The sequence below is a fragment of the Leptosomus discolor genome, chromosome 7, assembly GCF_034619465.1.
Source record: "Leptosomus discolor isolate bLepDis1 chromosome 7, bLepDis1.hap2, whole genome shotgun sequence".
In the NCBI taxonomy this organism is placed as follows: domain Eukaryota; kingdom Metazoa; phylum Chordata; class Aves; order Leptosomiformes; family Leptosomidae; genus Leptosomus; species Leptosomus discolor.
This window is the reverse complement of record NC_141397.1, coordinates 39705452-39724392: the sequence shown is the minus strand read 5'-3', so window position 1 is coordinate 39724392 and position 18941 is coordinate 39705452. Positions and strand designations below refer to the sequence as shown.

The 18941-nt window shown below is 42.5% G+C and overlaps 2 protein-coding genes across 2 annotated transcripts in view; one reads left to right on the top strand and one right to left on the bottom strand.

The window, feature by feature from the left end:
* The window catches only part of WDR33 (WD repeat domain 33), a 69751-nt gene extending 61785 nt beyond the window's left edge, over positions 1–7966 (top strand). The window contains exons 20-23 of the mRNA XM_086467741.1: positions 3182–3348; positions 3479–3571; positions 4405–4590; positions 7319–7966. Coding sequence (XP_086323867.1) covers positions 3182–3348; positions 3479–3571; positions 4405–4590; positions 7319–7551 — 679 coding nt within the window. The 3' untranslated portion in view covers positions 7552–7966. The remainder of the gene's footprint in view (positions 1–3181; positions 3349–3478; positions 3572–4404; positions 4591–7318) is intronic.
* A 3527-nt stretch (positions 7967–11493) lies between these two features.
* Positions 11494–12189, bottom strand: SFT2D3 (SFT2 domain containing 3). Its single transcript, XM_086468389.1, has one exon. It carries the CDS (start codon positions 12187–12189, stop codon positions 11494–11496), a length of 696 nt encoding a protein of 231 aa, XP_086324515.1.
* Positions 12190–18941: the final 6752 nt, after the last annotated feature.

Here is an 18941-nt window from a genome sequence, read left to right as displayed (position 1 = left end):
TTATTTCTTAATGCCAAGTGAAGAACTCAAAAATAATCTAATTTACAGCAATGTCCATGTCATTGCTCACAATTTCCAAATAAATCACAAAGGGATGAATTTGCTTCTAATTACCAGTGTAAATATGGAGGGATTACGCTAAATCAACAAGATTAACTGTCATCAAAAGTGCTCCAGATCTATGCTAGTTTAACTGAGTTAAATTTGGCCTCCAAGGTCTACGCCTCTCACTGACCACCAACTCTATATGTATAAGAACGTGTACTTGTACAAGTATATTGTGGTCTCCACATAATGTGAAGTTTGTGTGTTTTAGTTGCCTTTTTAATAATTTTCTTACATTCCTTTTACTTTGCATCTATACAGCTCTTCTTTTAGCTATTTCCTACCTAGCTCTGTAAAGATGTACCTTCCTTTTGTGTGAAGAGTATGAAAAGAAATGAACAGTAACTAAAATAAGGTAACAATTAAATCCATTTTAAAAAAGTAAAAATAGAGAGAATCCAAGCTGAATCGTCTGAATTGTATAGAATTCTAAAAGACACAGCTAACAACACTTTAGAAGCTCAGTAGAGATTTTCAGATCTTACATTGGAAATGCTTAGGGACTGGAAAATATTTTAAGATGATCCTGATTTTTAAAAAGATTTCAGGAAGAGAGTCCAAGAACCTTGTGACCTCTAAATCCAAATTCTGAACTAAGAAGAGTCTGTTTGTCAGAGTACAAGTGTTTGTACAGAAAGTTTTGTTTAAAAGGAATCAGCAGGCTATAAAAGGCTTATTGTGCTTGCAAATGTAATGAATTCCTTTGAATGAAGGTGAATTAGGTGCCATTTACTGCAGATGCTGATGTGAACTTAAGAATCCCAACCACTCGCTTAGCTGACTTGGTTTGGAACTTAGATTGTAACTGGTTTGATCAAGCATGAGAGGGAAGTGTGTGTACGTGTGTTTCTGATTTCCTGTCCTTTTCATCCCTGTCCTGTTCTTACTCTACCTGTGCATATCAACATGATGCTTCTACTGCAGAGACCTGCCTCTTTCTGCCTGCTAATCTGCACAGTGTGTAGTTATATACATTAAGGTCCTAGGCCTCAAGGAAGATGATGTGAGAGCAGTCAAACAGGAACTGAGCCCTATGCAAGGCAGGGTTTTACATGTGACTGATATTAAAAAAGTGAAAAAGGGTACACAGAACATAGTATTAGGAGCTGTGGCTACGTCAGGCATAGGTATGATAGATTTCAAAACTAAACTGTGTCCATAACATTGCCTGGAAACAAAAGAAAAAGCCCTACACCTGCTAGCCATAGGACCTTGTCTTGCAAATGTTGGGAATTCACAAGCTAAGCAGAATCATGCCATGTCAGTATTAAAATAGGAGGCCCTCTAAGGAACATCTAGAGGACTGTGCTGTTTCAAGGCTAAACAATATTGCTATGTGGTTATCTGAACCATTGTACCTGAAACTGTTCAGTTTGTTTTCCCAAATCATCCAGGTCAATGTAAAATGGTTCATTGTCCCTACACAGCACTCCTTCCATCCACTGTTGTACCTATATAGGCACAGCAGCCTCCTGTTTGTATTGCGTTTGTTTTCTGGGAGGTGGAGACAGCCCTATTGTTTTTAATTAAAAAAAAAAAAATGTAAAAGTTTAAAAATATTGTATTGTGTTATGACTACTGTTAAAATATTTAAATTTGTAATTAAAAGGTTAATGTTGTTAAAATTCTAAATAAAAGTATCTAAAGTTTTGCTTGTAATAGGATGCACTGTGTCGTTAATGAGCTGGGGATGGGGATGCTGCACAAAGTCAACACCATCCAAGTATTATGGTGGTTACGGTTTGGCCAGTCTGGAACTGGCAAGAGAGGGGAGGTGGGGGGCATCAGTGTGAACGGGCAAAGAGTGCTCCACATGATCTGTGCTGTCACTGAGGGGTGGGCAGGAGCAGTGTGGGGTGGCACTGTGAGGACTCCCAAACCAGTGTGCCTGCACCACCTAAACATCTCACCTGTGCTTGCACAGAAACTGGGCTGTAAACTGAGACAATCATAACCACCAGTGCTAGCACGCACTTTTGGAGTTGCAGTAATACACAGAACATGTACGCGCTTTTACAAGCACTCCAAGTGTTTAAACTGGTAATGTAAAAGCCAAAACTACTAGGATTCATGCAGCTATCTATAGGCTTACCTGAAATGGCACTGACAATTTAAGAACCAATTCTTCTCTCTGAAGATCTCTGTTAAAACCCTAGTGTGATACTGGAGGAGCTATACTCATCTAAGATGAGATGCAGAACCCACTCGTACCAAATTGCTGAAGATGCCGTGGTACTTAGTAGAAGGAAATTCTCAACTTCAGTGTCATAACTACATTTTGCAAAAAAAAAAAAAATTCTTCATTACTGCAGTTGGATAATCTGCTCTTCAGGTTGTAGTATGCCACTGTGCACACCGTTCAGCAATCATCATCCCTACAGAGCCAAGTGCAGTCTAGATTCATTTGCTAAAATTGTAAACTTAGAAGAATGGAAGGAAAAAGAGAATGTTCTAGGAAAGGAACCCCAAATCAATAGGAATGTTTTGTTATAGCCATGACTCATTGCTTGTAGCTTTTCAGATTGTTTTTATCACTGAAATGGAAGGGGGGAAAAAAGGGAAGGAGCAAGTAAGACCACACACCTAAAGGAAATTCATGTATACTTTTCCTTACCTTACCTTATATCTATTATCACTCACTGATTGGTTTTTTTAACCTCCTTTTCATTAAATGCGCGCAGTATAATTGACAATATTTTTCTTGTATGAAAAAACACAACAGAATGACTTATGAGGGAAAATATAAAAATTAATAAACAAAATGCTCAAAGGCAGAAAATGAGCACTTTTCCACCTACAAGTCCTATTCCGGTAGCTGCATGTTATGTATTCTAGTAACTGCATGTTATTCTAGTAACTGTATGGTCTAGTGGAAGGTGTCCCTGCCCATGGCAGGGTGGTTGGAAAAAGATGATCTTTAAGGTCCCTTCCAACACAAACCACTCCATGGTTCTATGTGCTATAATATTAAGTAAAACAGTTCAGAAATGGGTTTATTATTAAACTGAAGCTGACTCAAGTTTATCAGTCTAAATTCTGCCTAAAACCCACATTTGTACCATGTTCTTTCTTGTAGCTTCAGAAGAGGAGGACCCTCGAGACATGAAGGCCGGGGACCCAGGGGGAGAGATGGCTTTCCTGGCCCTGAAGATTTTGGGCCAGATGACACTTTTGACTCTCCAGATGAAAACTCAAGAGGAAGGGACCATGGTGTTCGGGGGCGAGGTCGTGGTGCTCTTAGAGGTGAGGGGAACATTCTTCCACACTGAAATGCAAGGATAAGGAAGCAAAGACATTTCTTGGGCAAATTACACTATTTTCATGAATATAGTGTCTCTTCTCACTCCTGTCCCCTGTATCTCTTACTGCTCAGGAGGCCGGAAGGGCTTACTTCCTACTCCAGATGAACTTCCACGCTTTGAAGGAGGGCGGAAACCAGAGTCCTGGGATGGAAACAGAGAACCAGGTAAAAAATTTGGTGAGATTTTAGATAATAGGCTAGACTTCTAGAATATAACCACTTACAAAAATATTTTTTTAAAAAATCACCTCTCCTTTGTGTACCTCATATGCTCACTACCATCTTTTACCACAAGAAAAGCAAAACGTAGTTCTTTGGACTTTCAGGTTTAGGAAAAAATTAACTATACAGAATTTGACTGGCTCTAAATGCAGCTGTCTTCACTGAGGAAAAAAAATTATTGTGGCCTCAAAGTCTTGATTTGAAGTTCAATTCTTGTACAGCCCACAACTGCCTGTTGTTGTCACCTGTGGACGAGTGAAGCATCTCGTGGGGCTTTTTGAGATGTATACTAATGCAAATAGTAATCTTTCTCCTGGATGGCATCTTCTCTGTTTGCGAAAATAATGTTTTCAGCTGCAATGTCTGACAGCTTATTGGTATTTGCATTTCTGTTACTAATGGCAACCCCATATGGGGTAAAACTGAGATTTAGAATGTCATGGAAAAAATGAGCACAAATGATACATGAATAAATGAAGATGTAATAGCCTAAAATATCTGAAAATACTTTAGACTGAAAAGAACACTTTAGATCTGTCACTTTTCTTTCCCACTGTCTTTTAAACCTGTTTTACCTTTAGCTTTCTTAGAACTTACTCATCTAATGTTTGGGTTTTTTCCCATTGGGATGGGGTGGAAAGCTTTATGCAATATTAACTGAAAAGTGTGTGCCATATAGTGTGGAAACTGTAAATTTATGTGATTGCCTCCAAAAATGAGGAATAATGATCAGATGAACATTACTCATTATCCTATTTTTTTCTCTTCATGCTCAGGTCCTCGTTCAGATCACCCTCCTCATGACGGGCATTCTCCAGCTAACAGAGAACGTTCTTCTTCGCTCCAGGGCATGGACATGGCCTCATTGCCACCACGTAAACGTCCCTGGCATGATGGACCAGGGACCTCTGACCACAGAGAAATGGATGCTCCAGGTGGACCTCCAGAGGAGAGGGGCAAAGGTAAAAAGCACCTTGTACTGAAAACCTTACATAGCACTGGCACATTTTTCAACAGTAGGCTTATCCATAATTCCTTATCTATTCAGAGGGGATAAAGCTGAACTGGTGAAGCTGAAGCCCAATCTTATAGGAACATAAGAACAGAGATATTTTCTGGAACATCAAATCCAAATCTTGTCTCCAGCATCATATAATCCTCTTCTCTATTACCCTGTTCAAAACCAGTTTTTTAGCTCCCTGTCACTCCAGTTGGAAAACTCTTGTTAAGAGCTTTTTTTTTTTTCAGAATAGTTACTTGTTAATATTCATGCTTGTGCTAGCATCCTTTAACCCAAATATCTTTCCTGTCTCAGCCTTCATTCTGTTGGACTTAATGAACCCTGACTTTATTTTTTAAGTCTTTCCTTCTCCGCTCTCTATTTGTAAGAGCGTAAGCATGGCCATCGGACCAGAAGTCCATAAAGCTCAGTAGCTTGTCTATAGCCAGTGGCAGGTACTGAGGGAAGAGTGTTCAGAACACTATCTGTCATGATATGTCCCTGAAATGCTCTCTAAAGCTATGAAGATCTGTAGTTCAGTAACTTACTGAAATACTATTTTTATATTTAATGGCTTTTGACTATTACCTTTTCTGGGCTTCTCTAATTGCTTTAAGAATCATACAGACTTTTGACATCCGCAACATCCATGGACAGAGTTCTAAAACTTAACTGCAGTAGATTGTGCTTTTAAAAAAAAAAAAGGAAGGAAAATGTTTTTCTCTTGTTTTAAGCCTATCATTTACTAATTTCATTTGATGATGTCTTGTGTTTTAATTGGAACAGCTGGAAGTTGATCCCTATTATTTCTGAATGCCACCTCTGATTGTGTCAAACTACCATTTCCAACTTGAACTAGCTCTTCTCCAAGCCAGAGCTCTGATCTGTTTAGTAGTTCTCTTTGGGAAGTTGTTCTGTATCTTTTACTGCTATTATTACTCTGTATATACTATTTTCAGTTTATCCTTCTGTTTAATTAAACAAGGTAACTAGCAATTGCACATACTATTGAAGATGTGTTTAACCATGGATTCCTACAGTTCACTTGGTTTTGTTCTGTTTTCATAATAGCTCCTGATGTCATATTTCCCCCTTTAACTAACTCGTTAAGTCACATGGCACTGTCATGCAACTAGCTAACCCACAAAATACATTCTTTTGGAGCTGGTAGCTGGTTCAGAGCCTACTACTGTGTATGCCATTTCCACAGTCATCCTATTAGCCTTGCCCCAGTTCTTGATCCTTTTTCTTATAAATCTCGAGATTGCCATTGTCTTCTTTTAATGTTGTCTTTTTTTTAAATGTCTCACATGGGCTACCCACTGTTAAGTAGTGATCAGTTACAGAGATCCTTCTCTATTGCCTCCAAATGCTGAGCTGCTAGCCTATAGTTGAATTTTCTGTTGTTAGATCTCTAGTGCACAGCTTTGTCTTGGATGGCACTGAATTTCATTCCACTTCTCTTATTGTTGTCCTGAAGCTCATTTAGGTTTAACTGTATGCCAGTCCTCCTCTGCATGGACTGCATTTCCAGTGTTGTATTAACAGCAGGTTTTATCATTCGTTCACAGATGTTTTAATGAAACTCTGCTGGTGAACTCCTGTATCAATATTCTTCCTTTCAAAACTGTACATTACGTTTCTCATTTAGCCAGCATCTTACCAATCTGTGAGGATTCCTTCTTCAGTTTCAATAATAATCTGTGATAACTCTATCAGATTCTTTATTGAAGTCAAAAAAATTCTTCATTACCACGCTTCTTGTGCCTAGACAACTCATTAATGTTCCAAAGAAGTTTAGAACAATGGCAGAAAGCCTGATAAACAAAACAAAATCTACTTTTTCATTTATGGGCTGTGTCACCTTCACTTGTATTGGTAGAGTCATTTGAAGATTAAAACTTCATAAATTATAAACCGTGGAACAATTTGGTCTCTATTTTACCAAGCAGAGTCAACAAAAAAATCACTCTTGCTGCAGTGGAGCAAAAATATCCTAATTTAGCTGCAGCACATGTCCATAAAACACTGTTACTATTAATTTTTTTTCAAAATACAGCTTGGTATTTTGAGCTAATGACTTCAGGGTTTTTAAGTTAATTACTAATCAGTACTAAAAAGATCTGCAAGAAGTAGAAAATCCTGTTCCTGGCAGTAAGAGCTCATGTAGTTTATGTTCCTGGTTAGTAGCAAACCAGAGCATTTTTCTATTATTTCTAGCAAAAAATAGAACAAACCAGTAATGTTACTCATTGTCTTCACCACCAACCTCAACTGATCTATCAGTGCAATGTCTTTATTTAGGGGGAAAAAAAAGTATTTTGCAATAAAAATACACAGAGAACCACAGATGGTGTTAAAGCATAAGAATCGGGTATGCCTGGCAGTTTTGAGGACATCATGACTATCACTGTTCTAACTTCATATAAGTGATTGCTGACTGTATCAGATGTAATCTCCTTTAATTCCCAAGGAATTGCTTCATTGCTGTCCATCTCCTGGACTGTACTGCAGACACTAAATCTATGTAAAAAATCTATATAGAGGGAGGAGGCATAAAATTACAGGTCTCAACTACATTTGGTCTGTGAATGATTATACCACAGAAGAACTAGCTAAATAAATGGTATGTCTGAGGAGAGGCATGGTTTAGACTTTAACATCAGTAACTGATTGTGCTTTGTTTTTAGGACGAGGAAATTCAGGACCTTCACAGAGAGCGCCAAAATCTGGGAGGTCTAGTTCTGTAGATGGAGACCATCACGATGGATTCCACAGGGATGAAGCTTTTGGTGGAGGCCCTGGAGGAGGCAGTAACCCTTCCCGAGGAGGAAGGAGTGGAAGTAATTGGGGAAGAGGAAGTAACATGAACTCTGGTCAGTCCAGAAGAGGAGCATCTAGGGGTGGTGGAAGAGGCCGATAGAAGAGGCTTTGACTGGGTCACACCCAGTCCTTGCTGGACAATATTTAACTAGACTGCTACTCTGGACTCATAAAGTAACCCTGCAGCACCACAAACCTGGATTCTTAACTGGGATAACTGAATGTGCATTAGTTCCTAACAAGGGTCTTTTCCTAAATCAGTCAACTGCTACTAGTTGCAATATTGTAGCAGTTGTTTTGTCCTCTCCACCCCTGTTTTCTCACCTTCTTTTACCTACTTTGTTTTGTGAAGAGCTGGAATTTTTTTTAAGTGTTGTGAGACATGGAGCACCTCCAGATTTCAGTTCACCTCCAGACAAAAACTTGTTTCTATATGTACAGTTTGTCAGAAGAGTTACATCGGTTTTTGTATGAATACAGAATGTAATTTGTGCAAAAATTAACAAAAAAATCAACACAGTGTGTGATTCTTTACTCACCTATTACTGTAAAGAGGGTTGTCTAGGAAAACTTGTGTATCAGATGGAGCAACAGAACTACCTCCTGAAATCTCAGCTGTTTAAAATACTGATAGCTGATTCCTAGGTTTTTTTAGTTTATCACGTGTATAGAGAACTTTCATTTTCACCTTTAGCCACAGCTGTCTACAGATTACAAGTGGTGCTGATGTTAAAATTCCAAAACACAGGAAATCACCGCTGCTTGCTAGTCTACCATCCTGAAAGAGAAAAATGTGGAACACCATTTAGAAAAACTTGTTGTAGACATAGGGTGAGTTAAAACCTGGACTGCTAGCACAATAGACATCATGACAAATACTGTCATTCGATGCTTCACTGGGGAAAGTCAAATATTTTTGTTCAAAACAACATCTAAGAAATTGAGGAAGAAAGAAGTTTAGCAGGTTGATTAGTACAGATACAAATGTTTTACAGGACGTGTTGCTTAAAGATATGGGTGTTCAGTAAGAGTCTCGTGCATTCAAATGCTTGAAATGCAAACCCTGATAGTTGATTGTTTTCATCTTAACATTTTTAAAATATCTCTTCAGGATATTGTTTCCTAATTTTACTAGGGGAGGGAAATGAGGAGGAGGGGTTATTCTCATTTCCCATATTTCATAATAAAGCCATTTACCAACCATGAGTTTGTTTTCCCCATACATCATTCCTATTAATCATCTCCAGTCACCAGGTTATCAAAAGGTTCCTTTAATACCTAAAGCCTCAATGAAAATTTTATCATATAAGTACATATTCTAAAGCCAGCTCTCAGGAAGGTCCTACATTAAAAATATGGGATATAATGTTATAATGAAAAATACCACTACTAGGTTTCCCTCCCCTCCACCTTTTAACTTCATGTTGTAATACTCAGGGTAATATGGCAGTGTAGTTCTGTTGCTGACAAGGCTACTGCAACAACATAGCAATACATGGCAGCTGTTCTGTCCGAGCTCTCATACAGTCAAACTTACTAAAGACTGTCTTAAGTCCTGATGACCTACCTTATTTAAAGAGATCAAAGCGTAGATGCTTAACTGCTGTTCTCTTGGTTCAGTCAGTCACAAGTAGGGTTTTTTTCTTAGTTTTTAGTTCATAGTGTATAAAATGGCATTTGAAAATTACAGTAATTAACTCTGATCATTAGCCTATAAATGGGGCTCCAGAGGGACACAATGGTCTTAGAGGAATTAACTGGGAAACAGCCAAGATATACCTGATATGACACAGCTTCTTTGAGGGGGATAAAATAATTGCTTTTTACCTCTATCTGAAGAAGGCCTTTGGTCACTTTTGGTCTATGTCTGGGAGTTAGGATCTATCCTGAAGTTGTAATAATAAATACCAATGATTTAATCATTAGCAAAGGCAAAAGCTTGCCTTTTTTTTTTTTTTTTTTTTAAACAAGACCTATGTATTTTAAGGGGCTGAAAGTCACTTTCTGTAAATCACTTTGTGATTTACAGGATGAGCTGTAGTCCTTAATTAAACCACAGTCCTCTCCCAAAACCAGTTAGAGTGCACCTAATAAGAAACCCAGCTTTCTCTATCTCAACAAAAGGGAGTAGGCTTGTTTTTCCTCTGATAGTTGGTTAACCCCTTAAACCCCTATGGAACTTAACCCCTACTGGTGTTAATAATCTTCATCAAGGGGCAGCTTTTTTTAAGTTTCTGAATACTCCATGATCATGGAATATGCACAAAAAGTCATTAAAAAATTGGATAATTAGGTAGCTTTTGTATAAAATCTTAGGTGACAGCATAGCAGGAGAGACACAAGAAGGTTCGCAGTCTGTAATACTATGATCCACTATTGCTGGAAAATGGATAAAATTACTTAATGGGAATGTACTTTTGTACTCTTCACATTAAGTTCTTTTACCAGTGCTGCATGTAGCATGCTCTCCCTGCTAGTTTACAGCTCCACCTTGTCTAAGATTTACTTGGATACTGCTGTTAGGAATAAAGTTAATTTTATATAGTATAGCTTAGAAGTTGTAAAAATGAGAGAACTAATGTAATGCTATATAGATAGTGCTGATCACCATTTTTAAGGGAAAAAAGTGACCATTAGTGGAATGTCTATGCTGACATTTGGTACACAAATAGTTTTATTAAAGCAATCTATATACATTTAAGTACCCCCCATTTAACCATTTCAGTTTAATTTGGAGCAAGTATTATGTGAATGCACTAAACCCTAAGTAGTGATAGCAGACAAATATTGCAGTGTTTGGTTTTATTTTGTATACAAGGCACATATACTCAGTGAGATACTCACTTAGGCTCTGAGCAGGTTAGGCCTGGTAGTCCCATTTATCTGCAGTACTGCAGTACACAGCCCAGGCTGAAGTACCAAGCTCTCAGCATGGGCTCTCAGCCTGAATTCAGCACGTTCCTAAGGCTACTTAGTTTCTGCACTGAAACAGAGCTGTACTAGCTGAAACAGGCTCTAATTACTAGCAAACATATTTTTGAAGGTCATGCTGTGACAAGTAAGCAATTCCTACCCAAGCTGAGGGCAAAAAATATATATATATATAAAAGAAAGTTCTAAGAGCTGAAGCTACCCTTTAAAGCCTAAGTATTTGCTGTCTTACAGCAGCTGCAAGGCAGCAATACCTGCAAACGCCAAGGCTCTTTTATTAGCACCCTTCACCCTATCTCATCATGCAAGACGACTACCCTTACAGTTACGGGTAGTCTTTGAGACCCACAGCCCCAGGACAGTTCGTTTCACTTACTGGATGGTATTTTAAAGATTGTTTTTAGAGAGAAATGCAGTTCAGTGGACAAAGTATTCCTATTCACCACTGGTCTGAGGTGGCTGATGACCGCACCATACAGCAAAGAAAGTATGCCTTCAAGAGTGTAGGGGTCGGCACAAAAATGAGTTAATAGCAGTTAACTATTTCTGAACGTTCACCCCCACACTTGATCACATTGTCTCAAGTATTTCAACATCAGCCACCCCTACGCACCTCAGCTGTAAGATACTTGCTTCTCATGTAACGGGCAAGTCAATTGCGTTTCATCCACTCTGTAATCTCACTCACGTTTTGAAGCAGGCTGCAGCAGCCACATGGTCCTATACTGGAGGTAGGAAAGTGGGATGCTGCCAGCTCCCACCCAGAGCCGGAGAGACTCCAGGCCATAGCTATCAAGCTGACTGCAATAAGGCAAAATCCCGTGCTCAGGGACAGCTCGGCTGGCTGGCACCGACGCCGTTACACCTGACCACAATAAAACGAGCTTTGAGAGTCACCGGTGCTGTTCCCGGGTGCCAACCACTGTTTTCCTTGCTTAAGAACTGGCGAGGAACACCCAGCAGGAATGCGAAGGAGGCGAAGAGAAGCGGCGTACGACGGCGCCATCCTCATCCCCGTCTCAGAGAGGTGTATTCGTGCCCCGCTGGCGCCAGCGCGAGTCCCTGTCCGAGTCTCGCCGGGCTGCGGCCGGTCTTGGCGCCGGCGCGCGGATCACACCGGCAGCGCTTTGCTGCGGCGGCGCAGCGCGACGCTAAGGAGGCCGCCGAGGCGGCGCAGGCCGGCGGCACCCCCGGGCAGGGCGGCGAGGAGCGCGGCGGCGGCGGTTCCCAGCTGGACGGCGGCGCCCAGCGCCGTCAGGAGGGTGCTGCGCAGCCCCAGCGCCGCGTAGAGGGTGCCGCCGAGGGCGCCGAGGTAGAGGAGTGAGCCGCGGCTGGGCTCTCGCAGCAGGCGGGCGGGCCCGCGCAGCAGGGCGGCGGAGCCCAAGGCGCAGAGCGAGCCGAGGGACCAGAGAAGCGCGAACTTGCGGGCGCGGAGCAGCAGCAGCGGCGCGTACAGCGCGGCCAGCCCGAAGCAGAGGGCGGCCAGCAGCAGGCATAGCCCGCTCCCCGCTAGGCGCTGCCAGCGCGACAGACCCGGCAGGCAGGGGTCCGCCTCGGCCGGCCACAGCCAGCCCGAGCCCGGCCCCGATCCGGCCGCCGCGGGGGAGGCGCCGCGGCCCGGCGGGAAGGGGTTCAGCTGGCCGAGCCAGGCCCCCAGGCCTCCGTCGCCGCCGCTCCCCGCCTCCTCCTGCGAGCAGCCGGCGGGCGGCGGCGTGGGGGCCGCGCTGGAGCCACCGCCGCCGCCTGCGGCAGCAGCAGCCTTCGACTGCGCGAGGTACTCCTGCAACTGCCGGCCCAGATCCGCCATGGCGGGGCCGGGGACCGCTCGCAGGGGCTACAACACGCCGCCCGCCCGCCCCGTCGCCATCTTGCGGAGTAGCTACATCCGGGTTACCGGCCATCTCCGGCGGCCCGCCCTCATGTGGGGCGGCGCGCGTGCGCGTGGGGCTGAGGCGGTGGCCGCTGCTGCACGCCTCGATATTCCATTGCAGCGCGTGTGGTCCGGGTCCCCTTTGGAATCTGTGACTGCTCCTTTTCGGCTGCTCATAGTTTTAAAGGAAAGGCAGATTTGTCTGACAAAAGGAGCAGGGAAGCCTTGCCGGCAGGGGGTGTCAAGGGTGGCCTGGGGCGTTACGTCGCTGCCTGGAAGGTTCAGCTGCTCCTCATGAGGTGACTGAAAGGGCTTGGCCGCTGTGAGTGGCAACAGTTTACAGTTGCAGCAGCTGGAAAGAAGATAGTGTCACATTCAAAACGTAAATTGATAAGAGAAAGATGATACCTGAGATTGATAGCTCATCGGTAGCCCTGTGGGACATAGCAGGCGAGAGGAAAGATTGTCTGGGGTGACATCCCAGTGGCTGGGACGTAACTCTAGCGCTGCCCTGTGCCGTGCTCCTCCCAACACTCTCGGAAGGTCCTGGAGCCTCCCCCTCACACATTCAATCCAAGTAATCTGTGCTTCTCTCTAAAGGAGAGCTGCAAGAGTAGAGACATTACATGTTGGCACCCAGAAACAATTACAGCAGGAGACTAGAGATGCAGAGTGACAAAAAACTTGTCTTTATTACTGTGTGCTCAGCCAAATCTGTTGAATTGTTGGCAGTTTATTACCTATTACGCTTTCCTCAACCAACTGTTAAACCAAAATAAGAACATCTAACTCGATTCTTCGCCCTGGTTTAAATAGGTAAAAAAAATACAAAATGCTAATTTAACCTGTATGATAATAAATGTTTACTACAGGGCTGAAAAATGAGAAGTTTGGACAGCAGGGAACACAGCGAGCACAAAAGTTTCCATTGTCAGTCCCAAGCTTGCAACAATATCCATTGCAATGGTGAGTCACATCATATTAGACTACCTTACAAGATGCAAATTAAGTTTGATGACTTTCTTTGGGCTGAAGTTTGGGGGATCACTTTAGCATTGATACATTATACATTGATACATGTCAGAGGACTCTTTGAGGGCTCATGAGAAAGTTTGATCATCGGCAAGAAAGGATTAGATGTTATCAAAAAAAGTCACACTTGGAGGGGTCCTCCTTAAGGAGTGCAATCCCCCTTTTGGCAGCAAAGGATGCCATCTAACCTCTCTCTAGAAGGCAGCCTTCCAGACGGGTCTTCTGCTGCCCTGAGGGTAAAACACGCTGCCAAGTTGTTTTTGCCTCCTCTTGGAGAAGCACAATGAGCGTAACAGCCTGTCGCGGCAGCAGGACACACGACTTCTTTGTTCACAGGAAAAAATGTTATGTCAATGAGGTATATGTCAGATATAACTGTACACCAGGTAACGGCTTCGTGACAAAACCGTACTGTCAGCGCTTCCGCTCTCCCTCCAGGCTCATAGTATCTGCCGAAGCGTTTACTACCAGGCAGGGCAAAGAGGCTCCCGGGCAGGCCGGGGCCGGGGACCCGCGGCCGCCGGGTCCCCGCGCCGCGGGCGGGAGACGGGCCTACTCCGTCGCTTCGTTACTATTTCTTTCCCTTTATAGGAAAAGTATGCGCGGGGCCGGGGGGGCTGTCCTGAGTCATCGGGGGCTGCGCCTCCCGCCCACGCCTAGGGGGCCCAGGCGGCCACCGCTGGGCCGGGGCGGGGTTTCTGCTGCCCGCCGGGGCTCGCTGGTGCTGGAGCTGTTGCGCCGAGCCGCGTGTCCCGCCTCGCAGACCCTCCCGCCGCAGCCCGGCGCCGGCCGGGGGTGCGCCGCCATGACGGGCAGGTAAGGCTGGGGAACGCAGCCCGGTAGTTGAGGCCCGGCGAGCCCGCCCGGCGGGCGGGGGTCGGTCCCGCGCCCTGGCCCCGGTGGACTGTCCCTGCCTTTGCCGCCCCAGTGGCAGGCGGCGGAGGGTCAGGAAACAGCCCGTTTGCGCTGGATAAACCAGTGGTGTGCCCGGTAGGGAGGGGTCGGAGGAGAGGACGTTTTTCTCCTGTGAGGTTTAAGCGGAGCGGGGCACGCTCCGGCCGGGGGAGGCCAGGTACCGCACTGCCGTCAGCAGCGCTGGCGGCTCCGTGCGATGGTAAGAGTCGGAAACTTGACCTCGTGGAAGAGCAGAGCAAGAGCTGTTCCGCTGTGCCTTACTCCTGTACGAGGAGACAGCGAAGGGCAGTGGGAAGACCGTAAACGGAGTTGCGAAGGAGCAGTCGTGGATCTGAGCAGCGTCTGCCCAGCAGCCAGGCTCCCCGCAGCCGGTTGGTGCGGCTTAGGCGCTGACAGCCTGGTCCCGCCATGCCTCGCACCGGTGCCCCGCACTTCGGGGTGCTTCTGACTGATCTACGCGGTGCTCTCTGCCTACGCATTCAGTCTCCTCTTCTTCGGGCTGGCCTTGGAGTTACATGTTCCAAAAGCCTTTTAAATCTGGAGCTTGATTCTCCTCCCACGCTGTCCGACACTGGATAACTCTGTAAAGTCTCTTAACTGACAGATGTAAAAGAGAAAAACAGTATCGGGCAAGCATTTTACTGGCATGTTCCGCGGGTTTGCAGAAATGCTTTAGTGTCTCTGATCACTTTGTTCTCCCATCATCCCAAAATAAAACTCAGACGTTATTAAAGCAGTTTGTGATAATAAGCTTGCTTTTGTAAAATGTTTTGAAGATGAAAAGCATGAAAAAGTAATATTAAAATTAGTCGGGTGCCTTTTTTAGGATAGTCATCCTCCCAAATCCTTTATCAGTATTGTATTCCTGAAGCATTGATCTTCATGACTAGGAATACTGCACTGGATCTGGAGTAATTTATGTATAAGTATTAATTTTTCTTTTGTGTAAAGTCTTGATGTTTATATTATGCAGCTTCTTAGGATTATTCAATGTAGATCACGTGGTGGGTTGTTAGGTATGAGAACGTGCTGAATAATTGTTATATCCTCGTCTGTGGTTTCAGTGAGTGTTATTATTGCTGTCTGTGATGACAAATTGATGTTGATGGGTGGTTGTACGTGCTCAAAACACTAATGGTTTTTGCCTCCTGTTTTTAGATCACTTTCTTTTCTGTCTAAATGGTCCCTTTTCTGGTTTTCTGGCATGTGAAATAAGTGTGTATTTACAAGTTTACATTCATTTCCTTACAACTGGAGGAAGACTTGAGGGTCTTAAATGTTCACAGATCATGGGCACCCATGCAGCTCCTAAATGAGGACAAGATGGGGAGGACCTGGGATGAATTGTAGCTGTATGAACCCAGCTGATTTTATTTATATGGAATTGTGGTGTAGTAGTGTTTAGAATGACATATTTACCCCAGGTGAAATAACTGAGCTGCAGAGGACAGTGGGAAATGCCAGTGGACAGTAATCCTTGTTGTCCTTTCTCTGTGCTTCCTCGGAAACCTGCCTGTTAAGGTACAACACTGTATTCAGTGAGAAGCTCAGACATGAAGCATGAGGCTTGATGGAGAGTGCTAAGGTAGTTGAGACACTGCAGAGCATGCAGTTCTTCAAAATAATTCAGGGTTTCTGTCTCCTTTTCCTCAGATATACTTCAGAGGGTTGTTAAAATGAGCAGGCCTTGGCTTTAGCTTTTGAAAAGTGAATGCAGGTGTTATTTAATGTTTTCAGAAATGTTTGTCCGCTATGAAAATTTCTAAATTTCTGTCTGCTGCCGTTCCTAGCACAGATTGATTAGTTGTTCTATCAGAAATGTTTATCGTAGCTGTAATTCAACTGATCTTTTCCTTGGTAATAGTATAATCCATTTAGGATAGCAGTTTCCCAGCAAAATGAAACCTGTCCTTTTTTAAGCATCTGTGAAACATTGCACTGGTCAGCACCTTGCATGACCATTGCCATTTGACAAGCACCGTGTTTAGTGTTGTTTTCAGGCTTGGACAGACTCCTAAGTCATTAGAAAGAATTCGTCATTGAGAACGTACTTCCTTAGGTCCACCTACAGATCACTCTACTGAACTGTGACCAGATGTTGTTTGTTATGTGGTAGTTCTTAAAATATGTCAACATTATGTAATGAAATGTTCTCCAGCTTTTGAGGCTCAGGGTTTGAAGGGTTCTGGGACAAGGTGAACTGTTTCACAGCTGGAGCATGCCCACAGTATCGATCAATAGGAAGCTTCCAGAGCCAGGAACATGACATAAACGTGCCTCTGGTCCTGAAACTGTTGACACAGGGAAGGGAATAATTTTTTGTGTTACACTGTTAGAGCAAGGAAGACTGGAGAACAAGAAGTGCTGACACATTATTCTTTTTCACTTCATCTTTCTTGTCAGATAGAAACACAAAGGACTCACTTCTAGGCAGTATGGTTACTGATGCATTATTAGTAATTAAGATAGACAAAAAATAACTCCATTTTTGTTTTTAAGTATTCTGTCCCATTTAGCTGCAGTGGGTGTCTCCTGAATTTAAATAGCTGCAGTAATTTGATTTACTGCTTTTTAGCATTAGGGAAAAATATAATTTCAGAAAATACAAAGATGTGCACTTTCAGATATTCATAGTAGAAAATTATTAAAAATAGGTGACTATTTAGAGAATTAAATTAAAATATTCCACATATCATGAGTTACATTGCTACAATGTGAGGATTGTGTTTTGTTAGAGAAAACCGATAAGTAGATCATTGGAATTTGCAAATAGTAATTCTGACTGCCACATCTTGGCTGAGCGATTTTATTTCTCTGTGTCTTGACTAAAGTGGCTATTATAGGCCCTAATTTCAAGAGCAGTCTGTAGTTTAAAGGGATACTGTTAACTTTTTAAAAACCCCTAAAAATCACGCTTTCTTTGAGTATATCTGTTCCAACTAAGATGCAAAGATAACAGGACAGAAAGAAATTAAAAGGTATATGTATTTTAGTTGTATTAAGTTAGATGATGTTTAACTACATTTGCAAATAAACTATGTATAAGAGATAACGTGTTAGATATAAAAATAGTATATTTCTAAGTAAACTTTGTATATTTTGCAGTTTAGGTGATTTTTGGTGCCTTTAGAAGTATACGATGGTACTTCCTTACCAACAAATAAGTGAAGACTGCTTCTGTAATTTGTATTTGATGTGTTTGGTCCGTCTCTCTATTTTGATTTCTGCCTTTTCAAGGATTGTTGGAGTTTGGGGGGGGGGTTAGTTGTTGTGGGGGTTTTGGTTTGGTTTGGTTTTTTGCTACTGTGTTTTGCCCTGTTTTCTTTGTTGTTTGTGATGGACTTATTCCTAAGAAAGAGAATCAGTGAATGACTGGTGAAAAAAACATTGCCAAATGCCAAAAGTAGAAAATAAACCAGAATCGAAGATAATTTCTTTTAAGACTTCACGGCTGTGGTGTTGATTAGAAAACATAAAGGTAAAAAAAAAGTCTGTGCTGTTTTATATTGCCTTTAGAAATTAATCTAATACAAAGCCCAAGAAAAAATGTTTCCTAAGTGCATGTTACAGGGCATAATTATTTTTGTAAGAAATTCTTGTTATCACTATACTTGGTCTCATTGGGATCTGGATACGCCTATGTACTTCCTGCAGTCAACAAAAGAACAGCTGCATTTACAGATACGCTTATTGATTGTTCCTCATCCAGTTGAGGTAAGAAATAAGAGTATATTATTTTTTATTAGGCTAGCGTTTGACTAGATGCTTTTTAATTCAGTAGAGAGCTGCTGCTGTGCATGTGCTTCCTTTTATGAAGCAATTGCAAGTAAAATGACTTGAAGGAGGAGGAGGGAGTGTAAAGGTTGATAATATTGAGAAAGATTCTTGGCTCTGACTAGAAAGTACCTGCATCAAACTAAGAGATGTCTCATCTTTCTGAGTTACAAGCAGCCATTTCTGCTGTTCTGGGTTGAAAAATGTGTTTTTAATCTTACTATCTTTCCATCTAAATCTGCTCTCTTGAGGCTGTCTAGATAAATTTTAACTTGTTGAAAGGTCCTTAGTCTGTTCTGGGGACATAGAGGTGCTTCTCTGAGGAGAACTACTTGTTAATGCCTAAAAGAAGTCTAGCTGCTTGCTTCACTGCTTTCGCCTAGAAAGTAACTAGCTGTAAGATTTTGGCATCGACCCTGTCTCTTAAAAGTGATCTCTCAAGAGGGAAAGAAAAACAAAACCGTGCATTTTCACTCTTCATGTGCAAAGCAGCACAAGAGGAGTAAGCGAGCGAGTTTGTGTTGAGGGATGGGAAGATAGGATGGTTGTTGTTTTGATGGTTTTTTCCTTCAATTCCCTCATCTTCCCTTTTGAAGAATAGAGTCATACTTTTCTGTGGAAGAGTGGTTATTTGAAAACCAATAAAATCATGTCCCTTGAATCAGAAGGGTAAAAGCTTAGGTGTTTGAGAGAGAAGGAGATTTTTAGCCAGATTGCTTAAGGTTAAGGGAGATTAATGTTGCGGTGATTTAATATTTTGCTTTGTGCTAAAAGTAAAAAGATGATTTAATATTACATTTTAAAAGTGATTTATTGCTCTAAAATTTAAAAGGTCATCAAAAACACCCAGTATGGAGGACATTTTTCTTCTGTTCCATTTACATCATAAAGTATGGATGGACAAAGCACACATGCCATCTGAAAGAAGTTATAATGGCAGATTGCTGTCAGATATCAGGAGCCTGAAA

What these genes read in the sequence shown, in the direction of transcription:
- SFT2D3 (XM_086468389.1), bottom strand. Translation starts at nt 12,189, where the DNA reads ATGGCGGATCTGGGCCGGCAGTTGCAGGAGTACCTCGCGCAGTCGAAG.